We start from the raw sequence: 15,688 nt of genomic DNA on the forward strand, positions 1-15,688 counted from the left end.
TAACATAGCATGACGATAACGTAATAGCATCACACAGTTGCTGCAGATTTTTTCAGTTGCACCACAACCCAAAAGTGCTTTCCTGGATTGCGATGGGGTGACTGTGGAAGCCTTTTTAGTACAGTGAACGAATTTTCATGTTAAGGACACCAGTTTGAGATGGTTTGAGCTTTGTGACGTGGCATGTTACCTTACTCAAAGTAGCCATCAGAAGATGGGTACAGTGTGGTTATAAAGGGATGGACATGGTCAGCAGCAGCACTCAGATGGGCTGCAGTGTTGAAACAATGCATTGCCAGAAAATATCCCTCAGACCACTACAACACCGCCAGTCTGATACAAGGCAGGATAGATGATGTTTACACCAAATTCTGACCCTACTGTTGCCACAGTAATCGAGAGTCACCAGTCCAGGCAGTTTTTTTTCCCAGTCATCCATTGTCCAATTTTGGTGAATTTTAGCTTTATATTGCTGTTCTTAGCTGACAGTTGTGGCACCTGCTCCAGTCTTCTGCTGCTGTAGCCCATCTGCTTCAAGGCTCAGTGTGTTGTGCGCTTAGAGATGTTCTTCTACATACTTTGCTTATAGCAAGTGGTTAAATATTCCAAATGCCATAAACAAAGACCTTTTGGATATTTTTTCTTTCTCTGATCATTCTCTGTAAAATCTAGAGATGGTGGTACAGGAAAATCCCAGTAGATCAGTGCATTTGTAATTCACCTTCAGCACCCAAGGTTAAACTTTGTGGCTATACCACAAAAAAGAGCATTCAATTATTAAAAATGTTTTCATATTTCTTTACTAGACTGAGCACTAGCAGAAATCAAAAACTGGCTAGTCTCTATTAAGTCACTTAAGGAAAGAGATCTGAGCGGCGTTTTCTACTACAGGTGCCCAAAAAATGCATTTACCATAAAGGCAAAAAAACCTCTACTAACCATGTATCATTGGCTTATAGACTCCTATATTATCTTATCCTTATTATTTTCACAGTAGCTTCTGGACTACAGACATCCTAAATCTCAGAGCAAACACATTGTCCTGTGTTCCTGCTCCCCCCTCCCCCCAAACTCTTAACCCAGAACCCAATTCAGAAATATTCTCTGCATTATTGTGTGTTCATGCAGGTAGGTAGGCAGGTGTGTGTATGTCTGAGTGTGGGTTTGAATGAGAGACCCGTCGATTTCGTCCGCATATACTCTTACAGTGAGATGTGGGAGTGGGGGTCCATATATTAAAGTGATGACAGAGCTGTGTAGTTCCCCCATAAATAATACCACACACACACTGTGCAAACAGTACCTAGAAATGACACCCACTCAAGCAGCCCCAGCACACCAAGATCTCCTCATATGAAATATTGAAGCAGTAGTAAACTGGGAGCCTGAAGCAGATAGAGCAGACAGCAGAGACCCCTGAAATCGCACTCATTTCTTTTCCTGCTTTTTTTGTTGTTGTTGTTGGCATCCAACACTGTTTCACCCTCTTTTTATTTTTCCTTTGATGAGAGTGTGTTGTGTCTGTCAGTAAATCACTCTGCACATCATTACTTTGCTCAGTTGGAAAACACACTCTTACACATGTGTGACCGAAAACACGTTGGATGCACTCTCTGATCATTTCAAAGCAATTAAATCACAAAATGGACCAGATTTCACTTCAGTCCACAACCAGCCATTAGTGGAAATTGAGTAAGGAGGGGAGAGTGGGGATAAGTGGGAACTAGTGTGGAGAAGAGGGGGGTAATGAGGGATATTGTGGTGTTTCAATGCCACTAGAGAAGTAATTGGCCTCTCTAAGTCTCCCTTGTGTATTCCCAAAAGGATGCAGGCCTTCTGTACTCCACAAACCCTACAGCTAATATATCTTCTCAAACCAAGGGATCTAACAAGAAAAAGAGAGTAATGATGAGGGCATGCTAGAGGTGAATCAACACGTAGATCCCAATAAAAAGTGTCTTCGCTGGATTTTGTTGGATCTAAATACACATTGTTGAAAGTAATGGAAAGTGTTTTACTGTTGGCTCAGAGGAAATCCCCACTGGTACAGACTACACATACCTTTTTAGAGTGTCACTCCTTTCAAATGTATTGCTTTTCAGTTCAGTCAAGTGTAACTTAAATCATTTTTCCCAGTTTTTTGAGCAGTGTAGGTGTAAGACTAATGGAGAGTACCATAGACAAATGAGCACAGTTTAATAAGAAACTGATGTAAACAGGACGTATGAATTTGACAGATGTCCGGAATTAGAAGCATTCATGCATTGCATTGCTTTGCTGCAGCAGTCTACGTGCCACAGGAGGCTGTGTAACCGTTACTCTGTCAGTTAAAATGTGATGAGTGATGTCACATGTTAACTGACAGACTTTTTTTTCCTTCATGTTCTGAACTGTGAAGTAACAAATGAAACCAGAGGCTTTGAGAGACAGGAAAAATGTAGCAGTGGTTTAGACTAAATTCTGAAATCGTTAGGCTAACATATAACACCTGTGATCACACTGTTACTAAGTAGGCATTTATGCACCTGCAGATTGCGCATCACATTATAAAAACTGTGTGCACAAAGTTGTTGTATTGGTACGTTTACCGTTGCTCCTTCTGCTCCTCCACATTAGTTTCTCTTAAGCACCTCCTACTTCATTCGACCATTATTTCTCTTTTATTTACAATTCTCGTTTCCTTCCTAGGTTATCGTATCCGTTTGGGTTCAAGCACAGACAAAAAAGACACTGGACGCCTCCACGTCGACTTCGCACAGGCCAGAGATGACCTCTATGAGTGGGAATGTCGCCAGCGCATGTTAGCCAGAGAGGAGCGTCACAGACGCAAGATGGAAGAAGATCGCCTCCGGCCACCATCCCCTCCTCCCATTGTCCACTACTCTGAGCACGAGTGCGGTCAGCTGGGAGACAAGATCAAAGGTAGACATGGATGCTGGCAATCTGTGAAGCGTGTACAATGAAAAGCATACAGGATATGAGAGCACAAACACAGATTGGCAGAAGAGAAGAACCTGTCGCATGTATGGAAGAAAATCATTTACTTCTGTCACATTGTTATTGAGAGAGTACAAAATAGGTCTCATGGTACTGTCTTTATTCATGCAATCCAAAAACTGACAAGGTAGATAATAAGTCATGACAGTGGTTGAGTACTGCGAGTATGTGTGCTTGCAGGGATTTCCCAGTGCAGGACATTACAGGAACAGCCATAAACTGCAGCCAGTAAATCTGAGAAAGTAATTCGGATGTTCTAACAAATTTGCTTTCAAAAGACGTTACGAAACGGCTGTTAAACACAGTATATCAGTTTACTCTCCCCTCAGCAAATGCTTCTCTCTTATCTTGTCCTTTCTCTTCTACTCTCCTCTCCCTGCACTCTCCTCCCTGCTCATCCTCTCTATTTTTTTCTTCTCAGCTCTTTCTCCCGTTCTCGGCTTTCTGTCGAGTTTCTGGCTGAATAAACTTGTTTCACTAATGAGCAGTGACACTTCCAGGTCTCAGTCACAGTTGCCTAATAACAAAATGGCTGTGACTTTGTGCCTCTCAACCATCTGCGTGAGTCTTTTTCAGCTCTCCCTTCCCCAGCCTTTGGTGCGAAGAACTCCAGCACTGTGCCGTTCTAGCCAAGGATTTGTTTCTGATCACTTTGGGCTGCTGTTGTGAAAACTTTTATCCCAACTATTGCTTCAGATTTAGGTTTTCTTTCCAAAGGGGAAAGAGGATTTAGCCGTTTCTCCCAGGCAGTTATATAACTCAGATCCTGCTTTTAATGACAAGACACCTATAGAGGAGGTTTTCACCAAGATCCCCTATAAATGGGTTTCATCACCCTACTTTTTTTTACTTGTCTCTGCCCTTAGCTGTTATTGAAGTCCACAAAGTTGTTTGTTTCCAAATATATAACTGTGTGTCTTAATATGTTTGTTTTTTTCTTTCATCCAGAGGCACTTGTATGTTTTTAATGTTTCCTTGCGCTTATTAACCCTGCTTTTATTTTGTATATGTTCAGTACAGGAGAACATGTTTTTAATATTACAATGTACCTGCGTTTCACAGTTTATTATATGAAACATTTGTTACTGACCAGAAAGCAGAGCATAATTTTCAGCCTTATGGGATTATAGGTAAGAAGTCTCTGCTTTATCATCATGCTTGGTGTTTGGTGCACTCCTCTCCTACTCCTCTCCTTTCGTGAGACTGTACAGGGTACAGCATGTTTTTTCTTTTCTGTGTCAATCCTAACTCTTTCTCTTTCTTGCTCAGATGACGGCAAATTTCCTGAAGCAGTTCGTGTGCTCCTGACCTGGCTTGAACGAGGCGAAGTTAACCGCAGAAACGCCAACAACTTCTACTCCATGATCCAGTCCTCCAACAGCCACATCCGCCGGCTGATGAGCGAGAAGAGTCAGCATGAAAAAGAGATGGAAGAAGCCAAAGACAAGTTCAAGACTGCTCTGGCTGGTATACTGGCTCAATGTGAGTTACTACAGTCTGTCTCACAAACACACACTTGCATAATTCAATATTTACACTGTATATACTGTAAGTAAGCTCCTTATTGTCCAATACAGGAAGAGGATATGATGGCATGAGTCAAATCTTTTTTGGTTCAGTGTAAGTTTTAGGATAGCACACCCACATTGACTGTAAATAGTTTATAAGCTAGGCAAAGACACCAAGAATCCAAATCAAGCCTGCATTCTGGAGAACTGTAATCCACTAAAAAGTAAGTATGACATTGTTCACAGTCTCTCACATGATGCACAGACCGTGTGCTTGCAGACAAATGTAACTACTGACCTACACACTGCGGATTTAAAGGTTAGGCTTAATAGTGTCATAGCTGCCCTCTTGTCTTGTACTAAATTGTTGTTGGGACCATGGCTTAAAGGTAAGTTTAATTTCTTTCCTAAGAATGAAAATGTTCCCTGTAAGGCTCCTGCTCCCTTTTTGTTGCTTCTATAATACAAAATATTTCTTTAAAAAGTCAGAGGAATAAAAAGGTTGATATTGTTGTTGGAAGAAAACACAGGAGTGGAATGTTATTAAGGTTGCCAGATGAATGTAGTAACATACTTTCTGCAAGAATACACTGGAGAGCAAGCATGTACAGGGAATGCTTTGCACATTGATGTTGATAAAAAGCCAAAGGCATAATAAAATGGAGAAACCCACCTTTGACAGCTTCAGCTCTTCAGCTGCTGATTTACACTAAAGTCTGCAACACTTTGTTACCACTTGCATGTTAAATACAACGTAACGTCATTAGAGACGGTCGTTAGTTTGCAACTGTTTCATTTTTGTTTATTAGATAAATAATGCACATGGATAACACAGATGGTGGGTATATAGTTCTTTGTATAAACCAGAAAGAGAGGCAGACCTGGTTTTTTGTTTTGTTTTGTTTTTTTGTTGTTGTTGTTGTTATTTTGTATTAGCCATTCTCAATTATTTCAGCCAAACATAAATTCTTAGCTTTTTCCTGATACTGTAACTCAGCCTGTGGGGGAGGCTTTATTTGTCATAACAGCTAAAGTCTGTCTGGTTTACTACTTGCCGTCCACAAATTGTAGTTTGTGAAGCTATATGTCAGGATCTCTTATCCCAAATTTAAAAAAACATGTTCACTTAATCTTTAGTGGTGTCTATTGTTGCATATAGTCTCATTGCATATGCCCAGGTTTTGAGATACTGGCTTCTGCTGCTACCTCACTAGATTTGAAGTTGTGGTACTCAAAGCCCTGAAAAAAACAGACTCAAAAGCACATTGCTTCTCCAGAAACTCCAGATAATTGACAGTGAAGAGGTTGTATTTGACCGACTTTCTGCCGTGTCGAAGACGAGTAGTATACAAAATGTATAAATATTTCCATATATGCTCACAGGCCTGAAAGCCTGTCTGAACATGTGCCTCTCTTCTTTGCCCTGACCATCGATTGGATCCATCAAATTACAGGGTGCTGGGAAGATGATATTGATCCTTGAACTGTGCTATCTCTCACCACTCTGCAAACACGCACACACCAACGCACACATAACTGGAGGTCTTATTGGTTCCCCCTTTGCGTGAGTTAGGGCTTCTGAGATACACAGACCACCCATGACCACCTGCATGACAACAGACAGGTAGCTGGTGATGGAAAAATCACTCAGTTGATGTACTGCACATAAGATAAAATCTGACACAGAATATATTTAGACCCAGAGCAGCTGTCCCCAACCACATCGCTTCCAGAGTAAATGGAGACCCTAAAGTTAAAGGTTCTGGCTTGTTGCCTCGTGCTAATTAGGCACGATGACCCGAAAAAACTCAAAGTCCAGACTCGAGTCTCTACCCTTTAAATGACTTTGTAGTTACAGTCGTGTAAAAGGTTTTAGCAGCGGCATAGAGCTTATGGCATTTGCACAGGAAAAATAAATCAGGAACACTCTTACTTGAACAACTTGTTGTCCTTGGGCAAGGTTCTTGAGAGCCCACGTCTGCAGTGGAGCTGCATAGTGGTCAACGGTAGCATACTGAGAGTCGGCCTTGGTTATTTTTGGCAGCTGGCAGTTGCTGAGCAAAATGTCCCTCATTAAACAATAAGTCTGCAGCCATGCTAGCAGCTCTGAGACACTGTACTCCTTCCTTTCTTCAAGTCACACCTGAGGTACTATAATTTCTCTTTTTTGAAATGGTATTAACTTCAGCATCCAAGATGTAATTATGACTGGAAAGCTGACATTTTTGGGGAATCCTGTGATATTCCCAACTGGCATTTAAAAGCACCTGAACTGACAGGAAAAAAGAAAATATGAGTAACTCTTCAGTCAGTGTCAAGATTAAATTCGGTATGTTCAAATTTGTTAGACATAGTGGTGTATTTGGCTAATCGTAAGCCACTCAGTTTAATTATACCATACCTGTTAAATGCAGATTACCCATTAATTTGCTTGCTTGTAGTAAGAAGCTAAGTGAAGTAGCTTCCCAAATATGTGCCTGGAAATATTTCAAGATAGCTACAGAACTACAGATGTTCTTTCAGAAAATTTCAGGGGAGTTTATCCTCTGGGGTTCATGAATAACTGCCAAGTATAGTGATCCAGTGGTTATGTTTGTTTCAGCCTGAACTAAAATAATCAATTTATGCTATAGAGCCGCGTTGGTAATTAAAGTCAAGAGTAGACATGTGCTAAAGAGCAACAGGCTTTGCTCTGCATAAACCAGTTTGTCTCATATAATTTAAGCATGCTCTGCGGAAATTGTATAATTTATTGAACTTTTGCTTGTTGGAACTATCTGATCACTCTCCCATAAGATGATGCACTGGCATCAGCTGGTAAGTAGAACACACGCATGCATATACCACTGAACGGACACACACACACTCACATGCATATACCACTAAACGAACACACACACACTCACACACACACAGTTCTTTACATCCCTAGTTGACTCCGCTTTTTCACTCCTCTGCTCCTTCCCAACTGTCCTCTCTCTCTTTCTCTCTTTCTCCCTCTCTCTCTCTCTCTGTCTTTGGGTGGTCACTGGTCCTTCCCTGCATCCTGCCACAGTTGAACAGATTGTGTCTGTATTCCAAGCTGCTTCCAAACAAAAGGCATGGGACCATTTCTCCAAAGCTCAGCGCAAGAATCTGGACATGTGGCGCAAACAAGCAGAGGTTGGTACATTTTGATTTAACTGTGTCAATCACATCATTTATGGAAACATTAGTCATTATCCCACTTTGTTTTACGCCTTCTCAATGTAAAGCTCTTTAAAATGTTGTTTGATACCAAAGAGGTGATGGTAATAATAAAGAAATAATAGGAAAGAGCAGAGCCCTTGTAATAGTAAGTACTTTGACTGAAGCAAGGCTGCAGAGCAGGTGCCTTCTCAATCGAGCCATTGCGAGATCCAGACACAGAGTGAGGCCCAGACCTCTGCCCTTTCCTCCTCCACTCCTTCCTCCAGCCTTGCCTCCCCCATGAAGAAATACAAGGTGCTTGGTGAGTCTGTTTCTTCCACCTCTAAGTGTGTTCAAGAAGAAAGGTAAATCTGTACAAGCCTTCCCTGCGCTCTTCACCAATAAATTAGAAGATGTTGATTTTTGGGGGGCTTTTTTCTTTCTCTGAAGTAAATGATTGAGGAACATATATTGAGAGCTAAAAGCATATTCATTTTCAAGTCTAACAGCACTTTTGTCATCTGCTGTCTGCTTGCTATTTTCTCTCTCTGCCAAATGGAACATTAATTGACATGATGATGGGTTGTATGTAATGGAGGGTCTGGCATGTGTTGCAGTCCTGCGTCTAATGGACCATATATGAGCATATCTGATTGGTAAGTTTCTTTGAACCATAGTATGAAAAACAACAGTTTTAAGATGCAAGTTAAAGCCCAGTAAAGATGCTCATTAATAACAAAATATGTCATAGCAGAAGCAGCAGTCAACTTGTGCAAAAAACTTCACATTGAAGGTAGGTGGTGGTGCAAATCAGAAATGTCGCTCCAATTATCAGATGTACTGCAGAATTATGAACGTGGAAATTGTGTTTATAATGGCTCATGTTAAGGCCTCTGAGTAAGAGAAAGCAGAATGATGCATATTTAATTGCACATGCTGCCATCAGAAAAGACCCTTTTGTTTTATTGCCATTTCTCACTCAGTCCTTAAGCAATACACTCACTAGCGAATCATAATTTTGTACATATATAAAAACATACTCTTAGATATCGAAAGTTTTCAAATCTGTTATGTTGTTAACAGTGTTTACATCAGGCCTTGGGGGTTTTTCCGTTCTTTTCCTTCCTTGCATACATTAGGGTGTACAGTATGACCCTAAATGTAAACAAAGAGAGCACTGTGGGTGGACACTGCTACTAAATATGTCCTGATACAAGGAAACATCCCTGTTTAAAACATCCTTCGAAGTGTTTTCTCTTCAGGCTGTTTTACACTTACAATCGCTGAGAAGAGATTTAGACACTTCATGACATTGTGTGCTTGTCTCAAAGTGAGAGATAAGTGAAGTAATTTCAACTCTCGCTGTTGGGTTAGCATAAACTGAGTTGAGTCTTTATCTCTGGCTGTTAGGGCTCAGGAAAATGGCCTGGGGAAAAGTGATCGTAACTAGCGAGGTCACATGCAACTGGTAGGCATCTTCAAGTATAGATTAACCTAATAAATCACTCAGTGCACTTACTCCCTGTACATTCAAACACTGTGAAATATTTTAGTATCCGTCAGCTCATTGCTTTGGATCAGTCTTGCACTTGAGCTTAACCTGCAGCACGCAGAAAAAGAAAACTCTTCTAAAATGTATTAAATAAATAGGGAAGAATTACTCACGTTAGGTATAGAAAAAATCAGCCTCTAAGGAGGCAGTGCTCCTTTATGCTTCACTGAATGCTTACAATTCCAAAAAGTGCACTTGCATTTTATGATTGCTTACAAGAAACACATCCATGCCTTTATTGCTGGGCTGGTACAGTGCACTCAGCTGCGTGAGCTGGAAGCTGTTACCTTTAGTTATATATGGACGTGTGACAAGAGCTGTAAAAGGCAACTACACATTGTGTGTGAAGGTCAGAGAACCAAAACAATGGGTTTAAAAAGTCAAAAACTGCATGTGGCTGTAGAGGTGGATGTTTCGACTTTAACATAGTGCCATTAAAGATGATAATTTCTTTACATTACTATCAAAATAATGGCACGTTTGGTTTTATTTTGTTTATACCTATCTGTCTTAGAGGCTGTAGTGCTTGCAGCCACTGTCCAGTGTATAGAGAATAGGTAAGTAAGTGTGTTTGTTTGGGGACAGTTTACCATCAGAGAGAGCCAGTATCACTCTGTGGCCTAAAGGCGAATAATAGAGGAACGGGGAGCGCTGTTGAGGAGCTGCAGCTCACAGGCAGAATCAGACAACAGCTGTCTCTCTCCATCACTGTTTTTATGTGGTGTGCTTGTGTATGTGCAGTGGATGTGTGCTTGTACACAGAGGGTTGTGTGTCCACATGTGCTCGTGTGTTTAGAGTACCTGTTTGACCTGTGCCACGGGCTCAGGCTGATAACATCAGCTGACAGATGGTTTTAAATGTATTTACTCTTGGGCTGCTTTTTGCTCCCTCCCTTAGAAATTGTTTTCAATCTGTTATTTCATTGATTTAGCACTTTTTATCTACTGATGGTGTTTGTACACACAGAACTCACCATATGTGTCTTTCTGTATTTATTTCAGTAAATACTTGTTTTCATATTTCACTGTCTTTATTTCATTGATTGCCTAAGAGACACCCTGTTGATAATGTGTCCTTGTCCGTGTAGTTGTGTGTAATACATAAAGAGAATATCATGCTTTAAAAAAAACCTTTGAAAGACACTAAAGGCTCATGGAGGCTTGTTAAGTGATGGCTTGTATGTTTTGCTGTTGTTCTAAAGCACAAATCATATATTTAATGATTTAACCCTTGTGTTGTCCTCGGGTCAAAAATGACCCCTAGGTGTATGGCAAACAAGTGTATGGGAATCCTGAGGACAACACAAATGAATGGAGGTCAAAGTTTAAATCACTTTTGAACACTAAATGCTGTAAATGAGTGAAGTCGCAGGAGAGAGGAGTATCATGGCGAGATGATAGTGATCGATGCCTTTGGCTTTAAATCGGCTGCCTCAAAGTTCAACCTTTAAGCTGCAACAAAGTTTGAGCTCTATAGATGATTGTGCAGCTGTTATATTAACAACTGCTTTCATTATATTCATTAATATGTGTTGCATACATGTGTAAATCAAGTCCGGACCCCTTTTGCAGCACAAGCTAAAATATTAGGCATAAGCCTGTCAGAGCATGTAATCGTGTATCTAATGCATCATACATCTAAATTAGCTGTGCATTATAATTCTTTTGAGATGTATATTTTACACTAAAATGCGAGCATGTTACATAAAGGTCCAGACACAGACCAAACAATGAAGATGTGGTATGATAGTCTTAGTATTAACAGTCGACCATATGTTTATATCACAAGGATTTAATTTGTTTGTTTTGACTTTCTCTCAGCACAAACCTGGAAGGTTTTGTCTCAATTACAGCCACTCCATTTCAGTGGTATGACCTTAATCTTTAAACCATTTTGAAACCTGCTTCTGGTTACTGGTCTCCAGATGGATGTAGTCATTAGCGATTCTGTCTGAGGGTGAAATGAAATGGAGAAGATTGGTATTTTACAGTTACTGCTGGTGTTTCCAGATGTGCCCTCAATTAGAATAAAACATGGACATAAAAACCAGCAGCAGGCGCAATGTGCACCGAGACACTTATCATGGTTTGTTGTTGTGAATCGGTGTGTAGTGAAATTGAGGAGCTTTGATTTCATTGACAGATGGTAGAGTTGCATTTGTATGGCTGCTTTAATGTGTACTGTTTTTCTCCAAGTACAAAACTGTGAGGTCTCATCGTATATGTGCTACCATATACCCCTCTCCGAGCCATAGAAGGAACTGAGCCCTAGCTCTGATATCATCCTTTTCATCCCTCTGCAGCTGCGTACTCCTTTGTTCTGTACCGATATGTTAAAAGTTTTCCTTTGCAGCTCAGTTTTCCTTTAGCGTCAACTTTGAAGGAGTTTTCTGATCAGCACCTGCTAAAATGTGCATCACTCTGGAGTCTTTGCAGTTTTGACCCGTCGCTCTTTTCACTGTGTTTTGCAGGAGATTAGAAACATGCACAACGAGCAGCTGATGGGCATCAGACGAGAGGAGGAGATGGAGATGTCTGATGATGATATGGAGGATGCCCCTGACAGCAAGGACTCTGAGGACTCAGGTATGCATATGCATCCACAGTTCAGCACTTCTGTCATCTTGACAGGAAGTACACTGATCACGATTTCCAAAGGATCAGCACAGAGACTGTTAAATAACTGAGGGAGACAGCTCTGTTTGACTGAAACGACAGTAATCATCCCCCAAGCATCTGACATCTCTGCATGAATAAAAAACACATTCAGACTACATCAAGTTGCTGACAAATATGCAAGCTACCCTGAGTTAATGTTGAACATAAGTGCTGAATGTCATTCACCTCAGTCCACCCCAGTGAATGTACACATAGGAGCATGTACATGTGCCAATCTGTCCACATCTGCCAGCTGCCATCTAATTTCAGATTGGGGTATCACTGAAGTGCCATAATCTTCTGTTGCTCCCTCAAAGGAGCCTCTTTGTGTTTGCTGAAGCAACAAAAGTTAATGATGCTGCTAATCCCTCAAACCCCATAACAATAACCCAATAATTCTATAGTAGTCATTGGTGCAACATGCAGGGAACCACATGTGAGGTCTCTTCATCCCATGTTCTGTGCCTCTTTTCATGTCTCAGATGTGTGGTTTCTTCTTGGCTTTTAATCAGCCTGATCTCTGCCTTTTGCTAATATGACAGCATCTCTAATTAGCATGCAAATGTATGTAAATGCACTCGTCACTTCAGCCCCTTCTCTTTTGCAACCTTGCTGTTTAGCTATCATTAATTAGCATTGCTGTCAAAGACCTGTCATTTCACTCAATGCTGCAGGATTGGCTGAGGTGGCAGGTGTTAATGTGACACTTTTTCGTATTTGTGTTAACAGGCTGAGTGTTACACCCCCCCCCTTACTCACTAACCTTTAAGCAAAGGGGCATGTTTACACGTCAACCATCCCGGCTAAAAACACCTGTGCTATGACTGCAGCCTCTTAAAAAGTGAATCGATGCTCCGCATCTGACTCATGTACAGAGTAGAAGGCAAAAGAGCCGCTTCTGTGCATGACTGTACACCCGAAGGTGTATGCCTACGTGCACACTCGCGGATATCTGCAGGTCGATAGCTTTGCCTGTTACGTAACAGAATCTGGCCAAGCAGTTGACATCTCCTCACACCAAGTTGATGAGGCTCTCAGATCAATACACTTCTCACCTCAAACCTTCATTTTGCTGGGAGGAAAGAGCACACACAAACCCAGCATGGACACACACACGCGCGCACACACACGCCCAGCAAGAGTTCATTAACACTGCCAATGGTCCTCCATGATAGACTGCAGGCAGCACTTGTGAACACCCACACAAAACCTAACAAGACATGCTTTCATGCACACACACACACTCGCACAGGATGGGGCTTATCTCCCCAGTCCAGTCAGTGTATTGCACTTTCCCAAAGAGCTTCTGCTCAAGGCTTGCAGTAGGAGAGCAGAACCGATATAGTAGTGGACATCTTTGGAGCTAAGCAGATCTCATGGAATAATGCCTCCTCCCAATCTACTCTCTTTTACTCAATAGGTCAGGTCAAATATCCAGTTGAGAGCTACTGGCTAGAACACTCTGGGATTATTACAGCTTTGAGTACGTTAATATACTATAGGTGTTTGATCCCTGGACATGGTATATAGAAGTGACAGTGCTCCACCAACTTGACAGCGTTGTACTGTTGGACTTTGGGCCCTTTTGTGTTAGATAGAATGCTTGAAAAGTAGCTAAATATCATTTACATTTGGTTACTCAGTCTGCTTTCTAAAGGGGAGCTACAATGCTTGTTTGCTTAACTACCTTTTCTGCTTTGGTTTAACTGGGATTGGGGGGAGGCACCTTTTTCAGCTGACATAAGGGTAGATCCTGGACAGATCAGCAGTTTAGAATCACCAATTAGCTTTACACACACATCTTTGGACTACTGGAGGAAACCAGAGTACCTGGAGAAAACTCACACAGAAACAATGAGAGCATTCAAACACCACAAAGAGCGCCCACAGCTTACAGCAACCTTTTCTCCTGTGAGGACACTAACCACCTCTGGCTTATGCTCATTTCCAAAGTCATTTGTGGACTCTAAAATTGTAGCTTTGCATCAGTAACATTTTTGTCCAATCTGTATTTATCTTATACTGTGGATTAGTGCAAACCCCTCAGCTTGGTTCAGCCAGTCTCCGGTCTAAAACAAGCTGCTTTCGTTCCCTTCCTCTTTCCTTTCCCAGCTTTTCTTTGATTTGCTACCCCTACTAAAAGCGTTTGAACAGGAGTTGTTGGGGCCATCTTTCACAGCTAGTGCTGTTCGCCTGATGTGACCACATCAGTTTATCCAGTCTCATTGACATTTTACAGAGCCCAGAGTAGAAAATATGCCTCAAAGTAAACATTTAGAGCAGCCTGAGCTTTTGGCTCACAGGGATAACCTTCATATATACTGACCTCAGTGTTTGAAAGTTCTGCAGTGCTTAATGTAAGCATGCACTATTGTAACAGTACACAGAAAATAAGGAAAAGCATTATGGGTAGAAAGGTGAAGTTTTCTCCAAGCTTTCCTCCCCAGGTCAGTTATAAAATTTCATACAGTGAACTTGTTCATCAGTCTGGATTTACTCAACTTTTTTTTTTTTTTTTATATCTTGCCAAGCCGCTGTCATTCGAGTTATGAAAGGGAAGGAGCCTCTGGTTCCAATTTCAAAATGTCTTTGAATGATATCCTCACTGTTAACCTGGAGACACAGCACTTTCTCAGTTGATCAAACATCATATATATATTTTTGCTATAAGCAGGGATTAAATTGGGATTTGTATGAGGTTCATAAGTGTGTAACGTATAACTGTGACTGGCAGAAAAATATTTCTGCATACAAAAGGTCCACACTGAAGTAAAAAAAAGTTGAAGCATTGAACTTTAAAGATGGGAATTAATAATCATGGTCCAGCCTTTCTGATAATTACATTAAAAGGAAAATTGTTTATAGACATAAATGTTGTTTCACTGCTTTCAGTACTTTGTATTGAACAGTGTGCAAATGTAAGCTAACCCTGCTAGCAGTGGAACGTATTGGCTAGCTTATTGTAGCAACTGGCTAACTGAAATAGACTTTGATAGCGGTTTACTTTCATGAAAGGAAACTACAATAAGCTTCTGTGTCACTTTTCTGACCTATTTCTCTCCCTACCTTGAATCCATCTTCTCCTGGCATCTATTTTATCTGAATGACAAAACAGTGAGTGGATATGTAAGGTGGCTTTTAGACAAACCCACTGGGAGACCATACTTCATGCACACTACATTATTCACACCACTGTTAAACCCAATGGTTTGTTTGAAAATGTATTTTAGTCCTTGGCTGAATTATTAAGATAAAGAATTACATACATTGTTAAAGATAGATCTGTGAGGCTGGGTGTCCCCTGATGGCAGTGAAAAGTAAATGTGCCTGAGCTGAAACCAGCCCAATTTAAGTCCAGGATATAACAGTGAGTTGTTGCCAGCCGTGATACTCTAGCTGGCATGATTTTCATCTTGTGAATCTGTATGTGTCTGTGTGTAGACGTGGCAAAATGTTTCTCTGACAAAACCTGCACCAAAGGGAGCGTCTGCCTCTGGATTTTTAGCAGATCTGAAACTTTCCAGGTGTTCGGTTTAGATCAAAAAGAAGCCACATCTCAAAAATCAGTGTAGCCTGACTTGTGAACACAAAGTACTGTTTCGATAATATGTTTATTAATAAATTAGATTTTTACCAATTATATATCAGAAACATAACACGTCGCAGGTAACACAATCCCATCACAACACTTTAGCCTTTTCTTCAACTTTATTTCTGAGATATCAGTTTTTGTCCATTATTTCTGACCTTGATGGCTGCCTTTGTGCCTCAGACATTATTGTTGGGTAGCTGAAGCCAGTCAGAG

The 15,688-nt window shown here is 40.9% G+C and overlaps 1 protein-coding gene across 3 annotated transcripts in view; it reads left to right on the forward strand.

Annotated features, from left to right (window-relative positions):
* The window catches only part of enox2 (ecto-NOX disulfide-thiol exchanger 2), a 181,050-nt gene that overhangs the window by 146,881 nt on the left and 18,481 nt on the right, over window positions 1–15,688 (forward strand). For all 3 annotated transcript variants that reach the window (XM_063494455.1, XM_063494456.1, XM_063494457.1), the window contains 4 exons: window positions 2,689–2,922; window positions 4,267–4,479; window positions 7,561–7,667; window positions 11,697–11,811. In XM_063494455.1, coding sequence (XP_063350525.1) covers window positions 2,689–2,922; window positions 4,267–4,479; window positions 7,561–7,667; window positions 11,697–11,811 — 669 coding nt within the window. The remainder of the gene's footprint in view (window positions 1–2,688; window positions 2,923–4,266; window positions 4,480–7,560; window positions 7,668–11,696; window positions 11,812–15,688) is intronic.

Source organism: Pelmatolapia mariae, linkage group LG2 (assembly GCF_036321145.2).
Source record: "Pelmatolapia mariae isolate MD_Pm_ZW linkage group LG2, Pm_UMD_F_2, whole genome shotgun sequence".
Classification (NCBI taxonomy): domain Eukaryota; kingdom Metazoa; phylum Chordata; class Actinopteri; order Cichliformes; family Cichlidae; genus Pelmatolapia; species Pelmatolapia mariae.